This window comes from Gopherus evgoodei, chromosome 4, assembly GCF_007399415.2.
Source record: "Gopherus evgoodei ecotype Sinaloan lineage chromosome 4, rGopEvg1_v1.p, whole genome shotgun sequence".
Classification (NCBI taxonomy): domain Eukaryota; kingdom Metazoa; phylum Chordata; order Testudines; family Testudinidae; genus Gopherus; species Gopherus evgoodei.
In genome coordinates, this window is record NC_044325.1 from 94,449,570 (window position 1) to 94,464,448 (window position 14,879).

At 40.7% G+C, this 14,879-nt stretch overlaps 1 protein-coding gene across 1 annotated transcript; it reads right to left on the reverse strand.

Annotated features, from left to right (window-relative positions):
- Positions 1-5,605: 5,605 nt before the first annotated feature.
- On the reverse strand, positions 5,606-10,986 carry KCNA4 (potassium voltage-gated channel subfamily A member 4). Its single transcript, XM_030560222.1, has 2 exons — positions 10,557-10,986; positions 5,606-9,862 (listed from the first exon to the last, which is right to left on the reverse strand). Exon 2 carries the CDS (start codon positions 9,052-9,054, stop codon positions 7,060-7,062), a length of 1,995 nt encoding a protein of 664 aa, XP_030416082.1. The 5' UTR covers positions 9,055-9,862; positions 10,557-10,986; the 3' UTR covers positions 5,606-7,059.
- Between the last annotated feature and the right edge of the window lie 3,893 nt (positions 10,987-14,879).

Here is a 14,879-nt window from a genome sequence, read left to right on the forward strand (position 1 = left end):
TAGAGTGAAGTGTTGTACATCATCCTATTTGGGCAGGAAAACAAAAGGTACCTTTAGTTCACATCGATTGTCTTTTGTAGGTTTCTGTACTCGGGCTCCACTGTGCAGGAGGAAACTGCCACTGACTCCCTGAATTCATTATAAAGCTGTATCAATATAAAACCAATAATGGAGGGAAATGAAACAATGTTTATACAGTACATGTAACACACCCCAGAATAGACATAGTGGGCTCAACTCTGCTCCTATCAACATTAAGGACAAACTCCCATTGATTTTAATGGGAACAAGATCAGGCCATATTATATCAGTATACATATAAACTACAAATATGAACTGCATTCGCAAATTATGTAGTAATATTTTCAATAGTTGATAAAGGGCCCAGTCTTCTACTCACTAAAGACAACAGTTTTAACATTGACTTCAGTGGGATTAGGATTAGACTCAAAAACAGCATAACTAAACTAAACTAAATTAAAAGAATAGCAATGACACTGTATAATTTTGGTTGTATTTCCATCATCAATAAATATTTCTTAAGGCCATGATGTGATAATTTGGGGAATTCAATACTGCAAGTCCCACCATCAAGTTCAAAGGGATTTTCTCACATTGAGTGTTTTAAGACTAAGCCAGGGGTGAAAATAACTTAATGGGTTTACCGGTACACAGGGCGGCCGGGGTCCTGGGCAAGGTGGAGGGGCAGCTCTGGGCCCCCGGAAAGGGTGGGGCCTCAGGCAGAAGGGGCAGGGCTGGGGCCAGACTCCCCCAGCCAGCCTTTCAGTGTTGCACGACCTGTGCCGCCCAGAGCTCCAGTGGTGATTTAAAGGGCTGCCAGAAGCCCCGGGCCCTTTTAAATCGCCAAGCCATAAGGCAGTTGCCCCTTTTGCCCCCTGAATCAGCGGCCCTGCCAGTATGGTCAGCTGTGTACCAGCGGCCACTTTCTTACCGCTACCGGACTGTATCGGCTTACTTTCACCTCTGGACTAAGCCCAAATTTAATATTCGCTAGATTTATTTTTATTGATAAGACTATAAAGAGGCACCTATCTCTTTCTATGTCAAAGCTCTTTTTGATGTAACCTACAAAATCAAATGCATCCTCCAAAAATAAACATAAAAATCCCAGCAGCACACAAAAGAGAAATAAAGAAGAGCTGTATCCATCTTTTTCCACATACCCCAGTAAAAAAATTTCTGACATTGCAGCATTAACAGTTTTGTTTAAGAAAAATATGACTGTGCAGTATTTTTGAGCACCCTAAGGAGAAAGCATGATCCATTATTTAGTGTGCTAGTTTAGGACTTCTGAGATGTAGGTTCAAATTCCTGCTCCACCACAGATTTCCTGTGTGACCCTAGGCAAATCACAGTCTCCCTATGCCTTAGTTCTCCATGTGTAAATAGGGATAATAGCATGTCCCTACCATACAGGGTTGTTGTGAGGATACAAACATTAAAGATTATGAGGTGCTCAGATACTACAATAATGGGGATCATGTAAGAACCTGAATTTGACATAATTTATAAAGTAATGACATTTGTAGTTGCAAACTTCCTTTAACCAACTGCTCCCTAATTTGGTTTCAGTGGCAACACTGTGCTTGCACAATTGAAGGAATAATTAAACATAACTTATACTTACCTACTTTCCACCAGTCAGAATCTTTTACCAGATTTTGAAATGTAACTTAAGATCTCACTTCTTTTCTTTTCTTGTTTTTGTTTTGTTTTGTAAAGGACCTGCTGCAAAAAAAGTCCTCAAGGCACATTATAATTTTCCAGAATAAAGTTTAAAATAAAAATTAATTCAAACACCTTGGTACAAAATGATTTAATGGCTTGTATTTATGAACTAATATGTAATCAGAGTTCTGAATACATAGAAAGCATGGAAGTAATTATATAAATTTTCATATTTGCACCTGGTTCCCAGGTAAAACCTTTCTTAAGTGTTTAACCAAGAATTAAGTTGTCAAGAGTTATTTTCACCTCAAATGATCTTTGTGGAAATGAAGGTACGCTCATTTCGGTCTCAGTGATTTAAAAATAACCGATTTCTCCACAATCGCTTATTTCAAACAAAGATGCACAAATATGATAAACCATTAAACAAGACCCATTCACTGTAAAGCCAAAAATATTTGGTCATTCAAACACATCAACAATAAAATGCATACCCTGAGCCATGTCTACAAATATTATGAATTGGGATTTTGGTCACTCCTATTATAACAAAAACTATAGTATCTATGCTGGATGTTATGTTAATTTTAAAATGCTAAACCATGTTTTGATGTAATACTTTTCTTATACCAATTAATTGCAATAATTTAGGCCAGTATTTATAATAGGATACAGTGAAAGCAGAACAAACGTTGGACCAGTCGGAAATGGGTCCTGAGGAATTGTATTACTGAAAGCTAAAATACCAAGTAAATTTCCACAAGCTTTATTTTAATACTTTGTTTGCACTGAAAATTGGATTCCCAAGCTCTGGGATCACTAAGAGGACACATCATAAATCAAGGCTGTGCAGGAAAAACTAGGCATGCCCAAAATAGGCATTTCTAGATTAGGAGTATAGATGGGTATTCAGAGCTGCCCTTCCTGTCACTATTCCTCTAAAATGCACTTCCCATGCTTTCCCAACCATGAAGTGCAAGTTTTTCATACTCTTGAGCCACCTAAAAATTGATTTTTCGTAACACTAGGTCAATTAGAATGAACTTCCCACAATTCAAAACACACCTGACATGAACTTTTTTGGGCCTGAGGCCACTAAACACAGTTCTTTTGTTCAGGGATATGACCTGATGACACTTAAATCAGACTTTGTACACACCAAAGCCATCCAGAATAGATTTCTCATGTTCCATCACAAGCTAGAACAAGGTTTTGCCGGCCCAAAACCCAACCAAATTATACTTTCTATGACTAAGAACAATCCAGAATTAATATTTAACACCCCCAAAATACCAAGAACAAGGTGGTTGTGACTTGGACATACCTACAACAATTTTTCCAGGCACCTGCACTGCCTAAAATGACTTTGCATGACATGGAAACAAATGAAATGGACTCTCTTCAATGCAAAAAAAGGAGATAGGAGATTTTTCTTCAATCTGAAACAAAGAACTGTGCTTTCCATCAATGGGTTTTATGTTAGAACCATTCTGAGAAGGCTTTGCTAAACACTGAAAAGCCTAGACATTGTGCTCCCTAACAAAGAAACACAACAGTTGGTTTCATACCAGTTTGGGGACCCACACTGAGGTTTCCATGAATCAATGTGATTTCAAGAAACAGAATGATTGTAAGGAAGGAAAAAATATAAGTCTCTGAAGTCATGCATTAAATCAGCTGTTCCCTTAGCAAAGCACACTCCTTAAGAACCTGCTTTCCTGCCTTGGCACCAAGTGTTACTATAAAAATGATATATTTATTCCTGAACATGAGGAGCAATTTAGAAAATTAAGTAGCAGACTCCGTTTGAAATCCCACTTTGCATTAGTGTACCTCAATGACTTCTACTGAAATTGCTCTAGATTTTACACCATTGCAAGAGAATCAGGCCCAAAATCTCAAAATATTTCATTTTGTGTTATTTGTAGTTGGAGCACACGTCTGTTGTGGCATGGTCTGAACTACAGTACTAGGTCCAAATTTATCCCTGGTGCAACTCCATGCACTTCAGTACACTTATACCAGAGATGCATTTCTCGTCCATAATTTAAGAATCAGAGTATACCCAAATGATGACAATATTTTATTCTGGTAGTTGTCAGCATCAAATAACATTAAGAAAGTTTTGACAGCAGCAGCAATAGTAATAAATGGGAACTGTAGGTGCTTAAACGAGGATTTCTCTTGCACAAAGTTGCAACCAAAGTTGTATTTTATTGAGACTTTCCATTTTATTGAAAGGATTTATGACCTACAAATTTTAGCCTTTTCATAGACTGAAAGTGTGTTTGGGGTGAGGCCTTGTCAGACTGTGTTATAACTGATTGGACTGATGAGCAGTGGGCCAATCAAATCCAAAGGTCCATGTAAAGATATTTCCTTCCTTTCTGGAAACGCAGGGTCCTTTTGTATGTGTCAGAATGGTCTGCCAAACTAGTAGCAATACCTAATTTTGAGCTACAGTTATTCTCATTTATATAGACAACCCCTGACATAACAGTTACATACATGTACACAGGCTCATATATATCTTCAGGAGGCACAGCACTTTCATCTGACTTCATAATGTTCTTCTGTTTACTACTGCAAGTCCCCAAGAGTAATGCAACATATACCTTTCCCTCTGAAATGAAGAGCTTTATTCCTTATTTTTACAGTACTCTCCGTCTGAAGATTCAAAATTCCATGATCTCTCATCCAGCCTAAATTTCCCACTTTCCCTATCAGCCAAATCATCATGCAAATCTGCACTCCTTATTTTCCACCAATTTGTCTTTAGCTTGTACTTTCCTTATTTTCACTACCTTTTTACTGACTCGAATAAGATCACCTGGGACCTGGCTTATATAGTACTGCTATAAATCCAGTATACACAGGAATCCATATGTTCTTAAGCTGTTACTGGCACCTCTTAACAAAGCACTTTCTTTTGGTTGATTTTTGTGGTATATATAGTAATGCCCATCCTTATTACTAACATTTCCTCTTCATAGGCTTTTTTAAAAAAATTTGTTTACATAGAATAGCAAGAATGAAATACAGTATCTTACTTATAGTGAATTTCTACAAATAAAAACTATTTGGGTATTATGCTTTAAAACTTAGCTGAGTTTAATGTCAGCACACTAAATAGGACCTCTGCTTAAAGCTGGTGAAATCTGTTCAGGATTTTATGCTAGGAATATAATGCTTATCTGTGGCCTTTCAGTCAGGGCTGGGCACAATGCAGTGTTTTCTGCTGTACCCTAGATAATATTAATGTATTTTTTAATAAGCAATTCTACTTACTGATGTTTGCACTGGAGGATAAGTAGAGGATCTTCTTGGCTGATATGACCTACACAATAACCATGAGGGCAAAAACTGACCAACCAGGAAAGTCCTGAACCTAGGGCTCCGTTCTGTGTCACATGATGTTGCTGAAAATTAACCATGCCACTTTGATACCTGTGTGCAATTTCCATTGAGGTTAGTTCTGAGTACTAAAAAAATGACACTTTTCAGCACCAGAACGTTGCCATTCTCTATCCATCATCCCAGAATTCCTCTTCTGGGCTTTGGATTGCCATTGCAAAAATCACACCAACTTACTAGTGTTGTTTAACTCCTCTATTTCTCACAATGCCTGTTTCCACATCCCAAAGTGCCCATGTCAATATTGTTCAAGGGTAGTAATTTGGACCTCTCTGGATTCCACAATGCCTTCTCCAAAACTGTTCCACTTTAGTAATGCCCTGTCCAGATAATTCTAGCTCCAAGAATACCTACACCGCTACCACAATATAATGCCACCCGATATAACGCAGTAAAGCAGTGCTCCGGGGGGGGGCAGGGCTGCGCACTCCAGCAGATCAAAGCAAGTTCAGTACAACACGATTTCACCTATAACGCAGTAAGATTTTTTGGCTCCCAAGGACAGCGTTATATCGAGGTAAAGGTGTATTTTGAATGCATACTTTATGTTAGATGATACCTCTCCTATTTCGTTCCAAGTTCTGAAATATACAGTGGGCCTGACAGTACAGTTCTTGCACACTCACATCTCCAACTGAGGTTAATGGGAGCTTGGGGTGGCTTAAACATAAGCAAGAATGGATCAACAAATACTTTCTTGAGGACAGCCTGGGTCCTGAAGTGTTTATTCTAAATCCCAGAATGCCTACTATGGATCTTAAAGGTTATTTCAAATGCACATGGGTGAAAGCTGTAATTAAGGAAAAAAACACAGCTCCAATAATAGCACATTTAAAAGTTAGCAATTCTTAGTCCTCATCACTGTAGCAGTTGAACACCTTATTACTGCTACAGTCCCTTCAATTACTCAGAATTACATCAATACTGACAAAGTGCAAGTATTTATCACGGATTCTGAATGCTGAAGAGTGACCCAGTAAAGAAAATATAAAATACACTGTTATTTCTTGAGGGCATCAGTAGAGCAGACTATTTAAAAAAAAATTATAAAATTTTACTTCACAGTCCGTTTTCAGATCACAGATATTCATAATTAAAAGAATATGGAATTAATGTAACATTAGATGGTTAGCCATCAGCATCACACACACAAAAAACCCAATAAAATGAGATGCAGAATTCACTCTTCCAATGATTGTCATTCAACTACTACATTAGTAAACATTCACAGTATGAAGTCTCTTTCAGTATATCTCCAGCATAAAAAGTAGTGCAAAAAAGCATTCCAGTCACTTTGCCACTGCATTCAGACCATGTTAAATGATTATCTTACTTCATTTCGTCCATATATTAGACAACAAATGCTGCAATGCCTCCAAAGAGAGTTATAAAAATAAACAATTTCTGGAGGTTCAGCAGCCTTTTCAAAGTTATTTTCCAATTAAAAATAAGCATTAGATAGTTCAAGATAAAATTTAGACCTATGTTCTGTGGAAAAAATTTGGTTTTTACAATAATTTTTACTGCTTTGAAGATCACAACTATGAAATCCAATGATTTATGGTAACAGCTATTAAAGCATTGATAAACGGATAATGATTGCTGAACTTCATTGTTTCTTACATAGTAAATACCTCTGAATGCCAACTTTTACCACTGAGATCTTATTAGTGATGTCAACAGTTCATGCACCCTATTTAAAACTGTCTTGGCTTTAATGATTTCTTCCCCTCATGTGCAAAACGCTTGCATTCTAATAAAAATATAAAGTTTGAAATTACATCAGCTCAAACCACCTCTTCCACAAGGTATATAATTTACTTGATATGTAATACAACTTTAGCAACGCTATTTTTTATTTGTATTTATGTATTGTATGCTTGAGACTTTTGTTTGCATATTTCATTTTTATCACTGCACTCTTTAATGCATAAATATATTTGGAAACTTTCAATATTACACATCAGTTTCCACAGATTTTGAATTTACACAGTTTTTCTTCTCTGTCTCACTGTCATTCCCTGTGTCCTGACATTTTTTTTCCTTTACACAAAGAGACTCTTTAACTCCTTCTTCCATCTCCAAATACTCTGATTTACCCTCTGTGGAAGAAGAAGATGAGCTTCTAAATTTCTTCAGTAAATTAGTTGGGAGGTATGGACAACTGACTGCATTTTGCGTCAGTTGTGTTTGTTCTTCATTCTCAGTCTCTCTGTGATAGAAATAGTTAAAATTGGAGACAATCACTGGCACTGGTAAAGCAATGGTTAACACACCCGCGATGGCACACAGGGACCCGACTATTTTCCCACCCACAGTTATGGGTTTCATGTCCCCATAACCAACTGTGGTCATGGTCACTACAGCCCACCAAAAGGCATCTGGGATGCTTTGAAAATGAGTGGAAGGTTCATCAGCTTCTGCAAAGTAAACAGCACTGGAAAACAAAATGACTCCAATAAAAAGAAAGAAGATGAGGAGCCCCAGCTCCCTCATGCTGGCTCTGAGTGTATGACCTAGGATCTGCAAACCCTTAGAGTGCCTGGAGAGCTTGAAGATGCGAAACACCCTGACCAGACGGATGATCCTCAGGATAGCAAAAGACATGGCCTGTTGACCATTACTGCCCTGCTGCTGGACCAGCTCAGTGCCCAGGGTGATGAAGTAAGGCAAGATGGAGACAATGTCTATGATGTTCATGATGTTCTTGATGAAGACTGCTTTGCTGGGGCAGGCAAACCATCTCACTGTAAACTCAAAGGAGAACCAGATGATGCAGACTGTCTCCACAATGAAAAATGGGTCATTGAAGATAGTGTGCCCCCCACCATCCAGATGTAGAGTCTCATTGAAAAGCCCCTTCCCCAAGCCCAGGGACAATATGAGCTCCTTGTTGTCTCTGAATTCTGGCAAAGTCTCCAGACAGAAGATGACAATGGAGATCAAGATGACCAAGACAGAGACAATGGCAATGCCCCTGGCTGCACTGGAACTCTCTGGGTACTCAAACAGCAGCCAGATCTGCTTCTTGAACTCATTGTCGGGCAAAGCCTTATCCTCTTCCTCTTTGACGAACCCTTCATCCTCCCTGAACTTGAGCATGGCCTCCTCCCCAAGCTGATAGAATTTCACTTCCTCAGTGAAGATATCAAAGGGCACATTGACCGGCCTCTTCAGACGGCCTCCAGACTGGTAGTAGTACAGGATGGCATCAAAGCTGGGCCGGTTCCTATCGAAGAAGTACTCATTCCTGAGTGGGTCAAAATACCTGCCCCGCTTTGCAGGATCACCAAGCAATGTCTCAGGAAACTGAGCCAAGGTTTTCAGCTGAGTCTCAAACCGCAGTCCTGACACATTGATCACCACCCGTTCGCAGCACTCATACTCGCTGTAGCGTACTGTGCTGTAGCCCCCAGGGCCACCACCACCACCATCATCAGGTGGTTGGTCCAAATACGAAAACTCATCCACATCATCCTCATCACTGTAGAAGAACTTTCCTTCCTCCTCATCCTCTTCATCCTCCCCCTCATCCTCCTCTTCCTCCTCACTCAAGTCCTTCAGTATCTTCTCCTCAGAGCCACTGAGAGGCAGCAGCTCAGAACATGGGAAGGAGGCCCCACAGTCCCTGCTACCCAGATAGTGGCTTCTCTTTCTTCCTCGTTTCCTCCTTCTACTGTTCTGACACTGGAACAAATTGCTGTGTGATGCATTCCCACTGTGAGAAGAGGAAGCCCCCCCACTCTGTACCTGGTGGTAGTGGTGATAGGATCCACCTCCTAATGAGGCCCCACCTTCTACTGCCGCCGTTGCTGCTGCCACAGCAGCAGCTGCCGCTGCCCTCGAGTGTGCCAGTCGTTCTCTCTCCCGAGCCCGAGCCTGGACGGCATATCCATAGGGCATGTGGCTATTGCAGCCGGAGCTATCTGCACTCACCATTGCAACCTCCATTTTGTAATTGTTTATTTGTTTAATACAAAATAGTCTAGGATATCTGTAGTCACACCTTGACTTCTATGAGGGGAAGTTCAAAGCCATTTGCATTTGGAGGGCAGTTTCTTGGAAGCACAGCACATCATGGTATTAGTAAAACTGAATTTGTGTTTTGCAAAATTGTAACCACCACAAAATCTGCATTTTCTTATCATCCAGGATGTCTGACACAGATAACTGTGTTTTGCTATCAAAAAAATAAAAGATGCAGCCTTCAGATTTGATCTCAGAAAAAGTCTAGGCCTTGTCCTTTCATCCACCAAGCCTCTTTATTTTTATTACACTCCAGTGGCCTCTCCAGAATCCACACATCTGTTCAAATTCACGATTTTGTTGTAGACTCCAAAGACTGCAGCCAGCAAGGAGCAAATGTTAATGCAAAGCAAGGAGGTAACTGTCCTGTTGTTTTCTTGAAACAGAAAAGTTTCAGGTCTTTCGTTTATCATTGTAACCAAATGCAAATAGTCTCTTTTCTCATTTGCTCCATGCAATGCTTTGGACTAACGATATGATTACTGATTAATAATAGTATTTAGGGAGTTGAAGTAACTTCCGGCCATCATTTTGTTTACACAGTGAGGAGGTCTTTGCAAGCCCTCTTTCTTCAGCCTGTCAACAGTGTCTCAAACCTTGGAGCAGCACCCCAGGCAGTAGCTGCAGTGGCAAGAGGAGGAGGAGAAGGCTGCAACTCTGGCTCTGAGGTCTCCATAAGGGACAAGGGAGAGGATCACCCTTTGGTTATGCTCATGCAGAAGAAGTACTTAACCTGAGGCATATGCACACACACATACACACAAAAATAACAAAGAAAACAAAAAGGTTTAGAAAGGGTTGGTTCATTTTCCTAAGAGGCCACAGTGTAGATCAAGTGCAAACTGTGTCATTTATTAAGGTGTTCAGTGTTCAGCCATCCACTACCCACACTATTCACATTTATACATCACACACACAAATACACAGACACTCCATACACCCAGAGATTTTATATAATTTTGTGTATGGATATGGGTTGTGTGCATAGATACATATAAGTGCACTTAAGTATATAATTGTTTTCTCTTTCAAACTCTAGGAGAGCAAAATCCATTTAAATTCTACTGTATATGGCATTCAAATTTTGCAAGACTTTATATATATAAAATCTTACATACATATATATCAAATGTTGCACAAAGAGACACAAATATCCACAGTATATTCTAAATCTAACATGTTTTAGTCATTCTGCACCTTTTTCTAAATTTTCACTTAGTAACAGGTACATACCTGGGTATATTAAGTGATGAACATCCATACTTGTATAACAAAAAAAAAATACAAACTGTAGCTTCCATGGAGCAACAAAACCCACACACACTCTCCCTCTCTTTCACACAGACACACACACAAGAAACGGCACCCTCATTTATAGCTACCTGTTTATTAAAATACTACAGAAAGAAAAATTATATTATACTTACTGTTCCGAGTCAGAGAAATAGCAACGCTGTTCTCCCTCGTCCAAGGATCTGGAGAAAGAGCTCTGGAGGAGGGAACTGTACTAAGCAATCTAGGTTTGCAGGTGTTGGGACGTCAAAACTACAGGTTGATGACTTATTTTTCTCGCTTCCCTTTATATGCAACCAGACCTCCTGGAGGGAGCCAGACGAATAGCCCGGCTCTGCAGAATTCTGGTCAGCGACGATCACTTCTAAGCCCAGATCTTAGCAAAACAACAACAATCAAGAATCTTGCTCCAGAAAAAAAAGGATTCGGGTGTGTGTGCTCGCGCGCGCGCGGTGGAGTGCGTGTGTGAGTGTGTGTGTCTGTACGTGATCACTAGTCTTCCCAACACCGGCGCTTGCTCTAGGGTTTGTGAATCAACGTGAAATAATCCCTGTACCAAGACAGGCTCTGGCTATTGATAAAAGGATGCGTCCTGCTTGTGGCAATTTCCCTCTCACGCCCGTTTACACTGCAGCTGATCGCCCCGCAGTCCAGCTACCAGTCACGCTCTCAGCATCCACTTGTTGTTGCTGATGTTATTTCTAGGGCGATGGGGGGAGAAGGGGAGTGATGCAATGAAAATAAAGACAGTAAAAACGAACAGCGAGATTTTCACTCCCGGGTTTTAAAGCCCCACCGCAGCAATCAAGAGAACTCTGTGATCAGTTAGTTGCTGGAGCAAGAACTGTTGCTCTCTCCCGCTCTCTACACCCCTTTGTCAGTCTTCTGCCCAATTCTCAACTGTGTTTACGTACCACTGAAGGACGAACGCCTGGTCTGATTTATTCCCTGGGCTTTCCAGCCCTCGATCGGCCTCTAGCGGCCACAGGCCCCCTTTGCAAACCCCCTCTGGCATTGTCTCTTTTTGTATTAATATATTAATTATTGAAATAAATATTCCAGAGCTGAATAATACATACGTTGGCTAATAAAACTTAGCTCTCAGGTCAATGCTCAAGGCTGTCTTTTTATTATTATTTTTTTTAAGAAAGAAAGTCCGTGCTGCTCAGGAGACACTGGGAATTTCAAAATGAATCAGAGACTGTGTCACACACATTATCAGGTAAAAGCTGGATCTAACTGTCTCCTGCTGATTTTTGGCCCTGATCTCCCAATCTGCAGCATCATAATAGAGAACCAGTCTTACTGCTTCTACTGGAGCAAAAAAGAAATCCAATCCACAATGCACCCTGGAGTAGGAACGCTGCAAAACCCAGGATCTGGTACCGGGATCCTGCCAAACTTCAGCCTCAAATTCTAATGCTTATATAGAGAAATAAGTCTGGCTTCTCCTAATGCATGAAAAATCATCGCTGTGTCACATCACCTATAAGCACCACAAAACCAATATCAGGCATATGGATCCTACCAGATTCATCCAATTTTAGCCCTTACCTGCCTCCAAAAAAAAAAAAAAATCCATAGCATGAGTAAGAAACAAATGTAGCTGCTCCTACCCCACCCAAAACCAAACAGATGGGAGAATTTGGTGGCTTGGGGTCAAATATGTCCAAGATCCAGCTGGAGCCAGACACCTGCTCCAGGTTTTCGCAGCATTGATGAATGGAGGGTGAGCGGTGAAATCTAATTTGAAAACAAGTGTAACCACTCCTACTTCACTGAAAAAATAATCTGGATCCTAATGCATCTCAGCTCAATAGTTTGGAAAAAACACATAACTGGCACCTGGATCTAACCAAATTTAACCCCAGTCAAACAAAATGGGGGCAAGAGGAGGAGCAAAAGCTCCTAGTGCACCTAAAAAATCCAGACCAGAATGCAAACTAATGTAGCAGCCCCATAAAATCATGAATCCAACACCTGGATCCTGCTGAATCCAGCTTTCTTTCTTCCAAACCTAAATGCCTACCAGCTAAATAGAGGAGTGTGGCTGCTTCACATCCACTGCAAAAATCCACATCCTAATGCTCCCTCCATAACACTGCAATTCAAAGATCCAGACTTGGAGTCTGTAGGACCCTATCATTTCTTAGTCCCAAACCCCCAAATTGTGCCTTCAAAATAGATGTGTCAGGGTCCAGTATTTTTTCATGCTGTAGGAGCAGTTACACTTGTTCTCTATTCTTGATGTGGAGAACCGGACAATATCTGTAGTATTTATATGAATACGGTGCATGCCTCTGTGTGTTTGTATATGATGGGTTACTTACAATGGAGTTAGATCAAAAAGGATTGTTAAAAGACCCAATGAGGAAAGGCAACACAATGACACAGATTGAAGAATCCTGGAGAAAACAATGGGGAAACTGTTGATTGGAGAATACCTCTTAACTGAGTCCATCCAGACTAGCAGAATTTACTCTTCCCAGGGCTAAGCCTAAAATCAGGGGAATACTAAACCATGACAGAGCCCTGAACCTAGAAAAGGGAAATGTGTTGAGTGAGTTGAGAAAGGCTGCCCAAGAAGTTTCAGAGAGCACTGACCAGGAAACAACTTGCATCCTGGTCATCACTATCAGGCAAGGAAACACCCAAGCTGATGGAGAGTGAGGGTCTGCAGCAAGCAAGATGTAACTGGGTACCCAAGAAAAATGAGGAGAGAGGCATCAAGGCTAAGTCATGTCTACCTAGATGTTTGAGAGGCATTGTCAAGTATAGGTAACTCAGTATGCATATAGGTCTCTTATATATACATACTTCTCTGAAAGCTGTGAACCTTTTGGCAAATAAATCATACTTTATTTAGAAGAAGCTGCCTCTTTGTCACTGCAAACTTACTGTCCATGGATTCCCAAAGGGAAACTCTTATAGGTGCCAGGTCCATTGGGCCTGATAGGTATTATGCTTGGCAACCAGCAGTGTATAACTCAGAGTCCCAATTGGAGAGTGGTTGGATCACAGGGTCCTATCCCAAAAAGAAGTGAAACCAAGGGCTTGTCACTTGAAGAGGACTGGAAAAGGATCTCCAAAGGGACAGCTTACCCAGGGACTAGGACACAGGCCATGGAACTTGGAGGGTGAAGGCCAAAAATTGGGTGGAGCTGGAAGGCTCCATGTGCCAAATCTGGGTTTTTGGTTTGTTTTTCCTGAGCTGGCATGCACAGAAGGAAGAAAAAGGAGACTAGAACAAAAATAGCGCAAGTGGGTCATTTTTTGTTCTTGGAGATTTTTCTGTTTATTTTTCTTGGGTTCTTTTTAGGCTCATGGTCAGGGAGATTCTTCAAAACAACAATATTAGAAGAAGGAATATTGAACTATTAGAAGAATGGGCAGTCTGGGGGATGGATAGCCCTGTGGTTAAGGCATTAGGTAGGGACCCAGGAGACCTGGCTTCACCCCTAGTTGTGTCACAATATTTCTGGGTCATACTGGGCAGATTACTTCATTTCTCTGTGCTTCAGTTCCCCAGCTGTAAATGGGGGTAATTATAGTTCCTTTCTCCCACATTTTGTCTCTCTGGACAGTTTGACTGGAAGATTTTTGGAGCAGGGACTGCCCCTTTCTCTGTATTTGTACAGTGCCCAATACAATGGGGCCCAGTCTTATTGCAGCCCGTAGGACTTACTGTAAATAAAAATGAACCAAACTCACAAAATTATTTGCATTGTGGAATACCTGTCAGTGGAAGTTTTTGAAAAGAGATTAGTCAAAAATCTGACAGCGATCATCTAAGCTAGGTACACTTGGTTCCTCCTCAGCATGAGGAGATGGCCTAGGTGACCTCTTGAGCTTCCAGCCTTATATTTCTGTGATTTTGTGATTGTTTTTAAACTCTGCTTGCTCAATGTATTGAATCAAATGCCCTTCTTCTATTTTTGCAATTTTGAAACAGGGCAAAAGGGGAATACAATCATTATAAAGGCACACAAAAGCCCAGGTGATATTAGGTGGTAGACCATGGGTGGCATTTGCTTCTGTGCACATGCCAGAGGAAGCTTATGGGGGTTGGAAAAACATAGGGGGATAGGGTTTCACCTCAGTTATGACTCTCTGAAAAACTCATGGAGAGGATGCTTCGCAGGTATTCTTCTGAAAGTAGAACCAGGCCATTCTAGTGTCTGGTCAGAAGCATGGTCTGTGAAATTAGCACATACACTCTGTGATCCAGCTATGGGTCTATGGACATCAGTTCCTTGCAGATTACCCTTGCTTTTGTCACAAATAATCTGGGGAGAGATTAGATTGTGGGCTCACATTTAATGCTGCTTTTAATGTAACTTTTAAGGTTACATCTATTTGGGGGAGAACTAGAAAGAGCAATATTTTGGGCCAAGGCAAAGAATTCAAAAGCACTCTCTTTAAGAACTGTACAGTAGCTCTATACCTGGAAGTGTCTC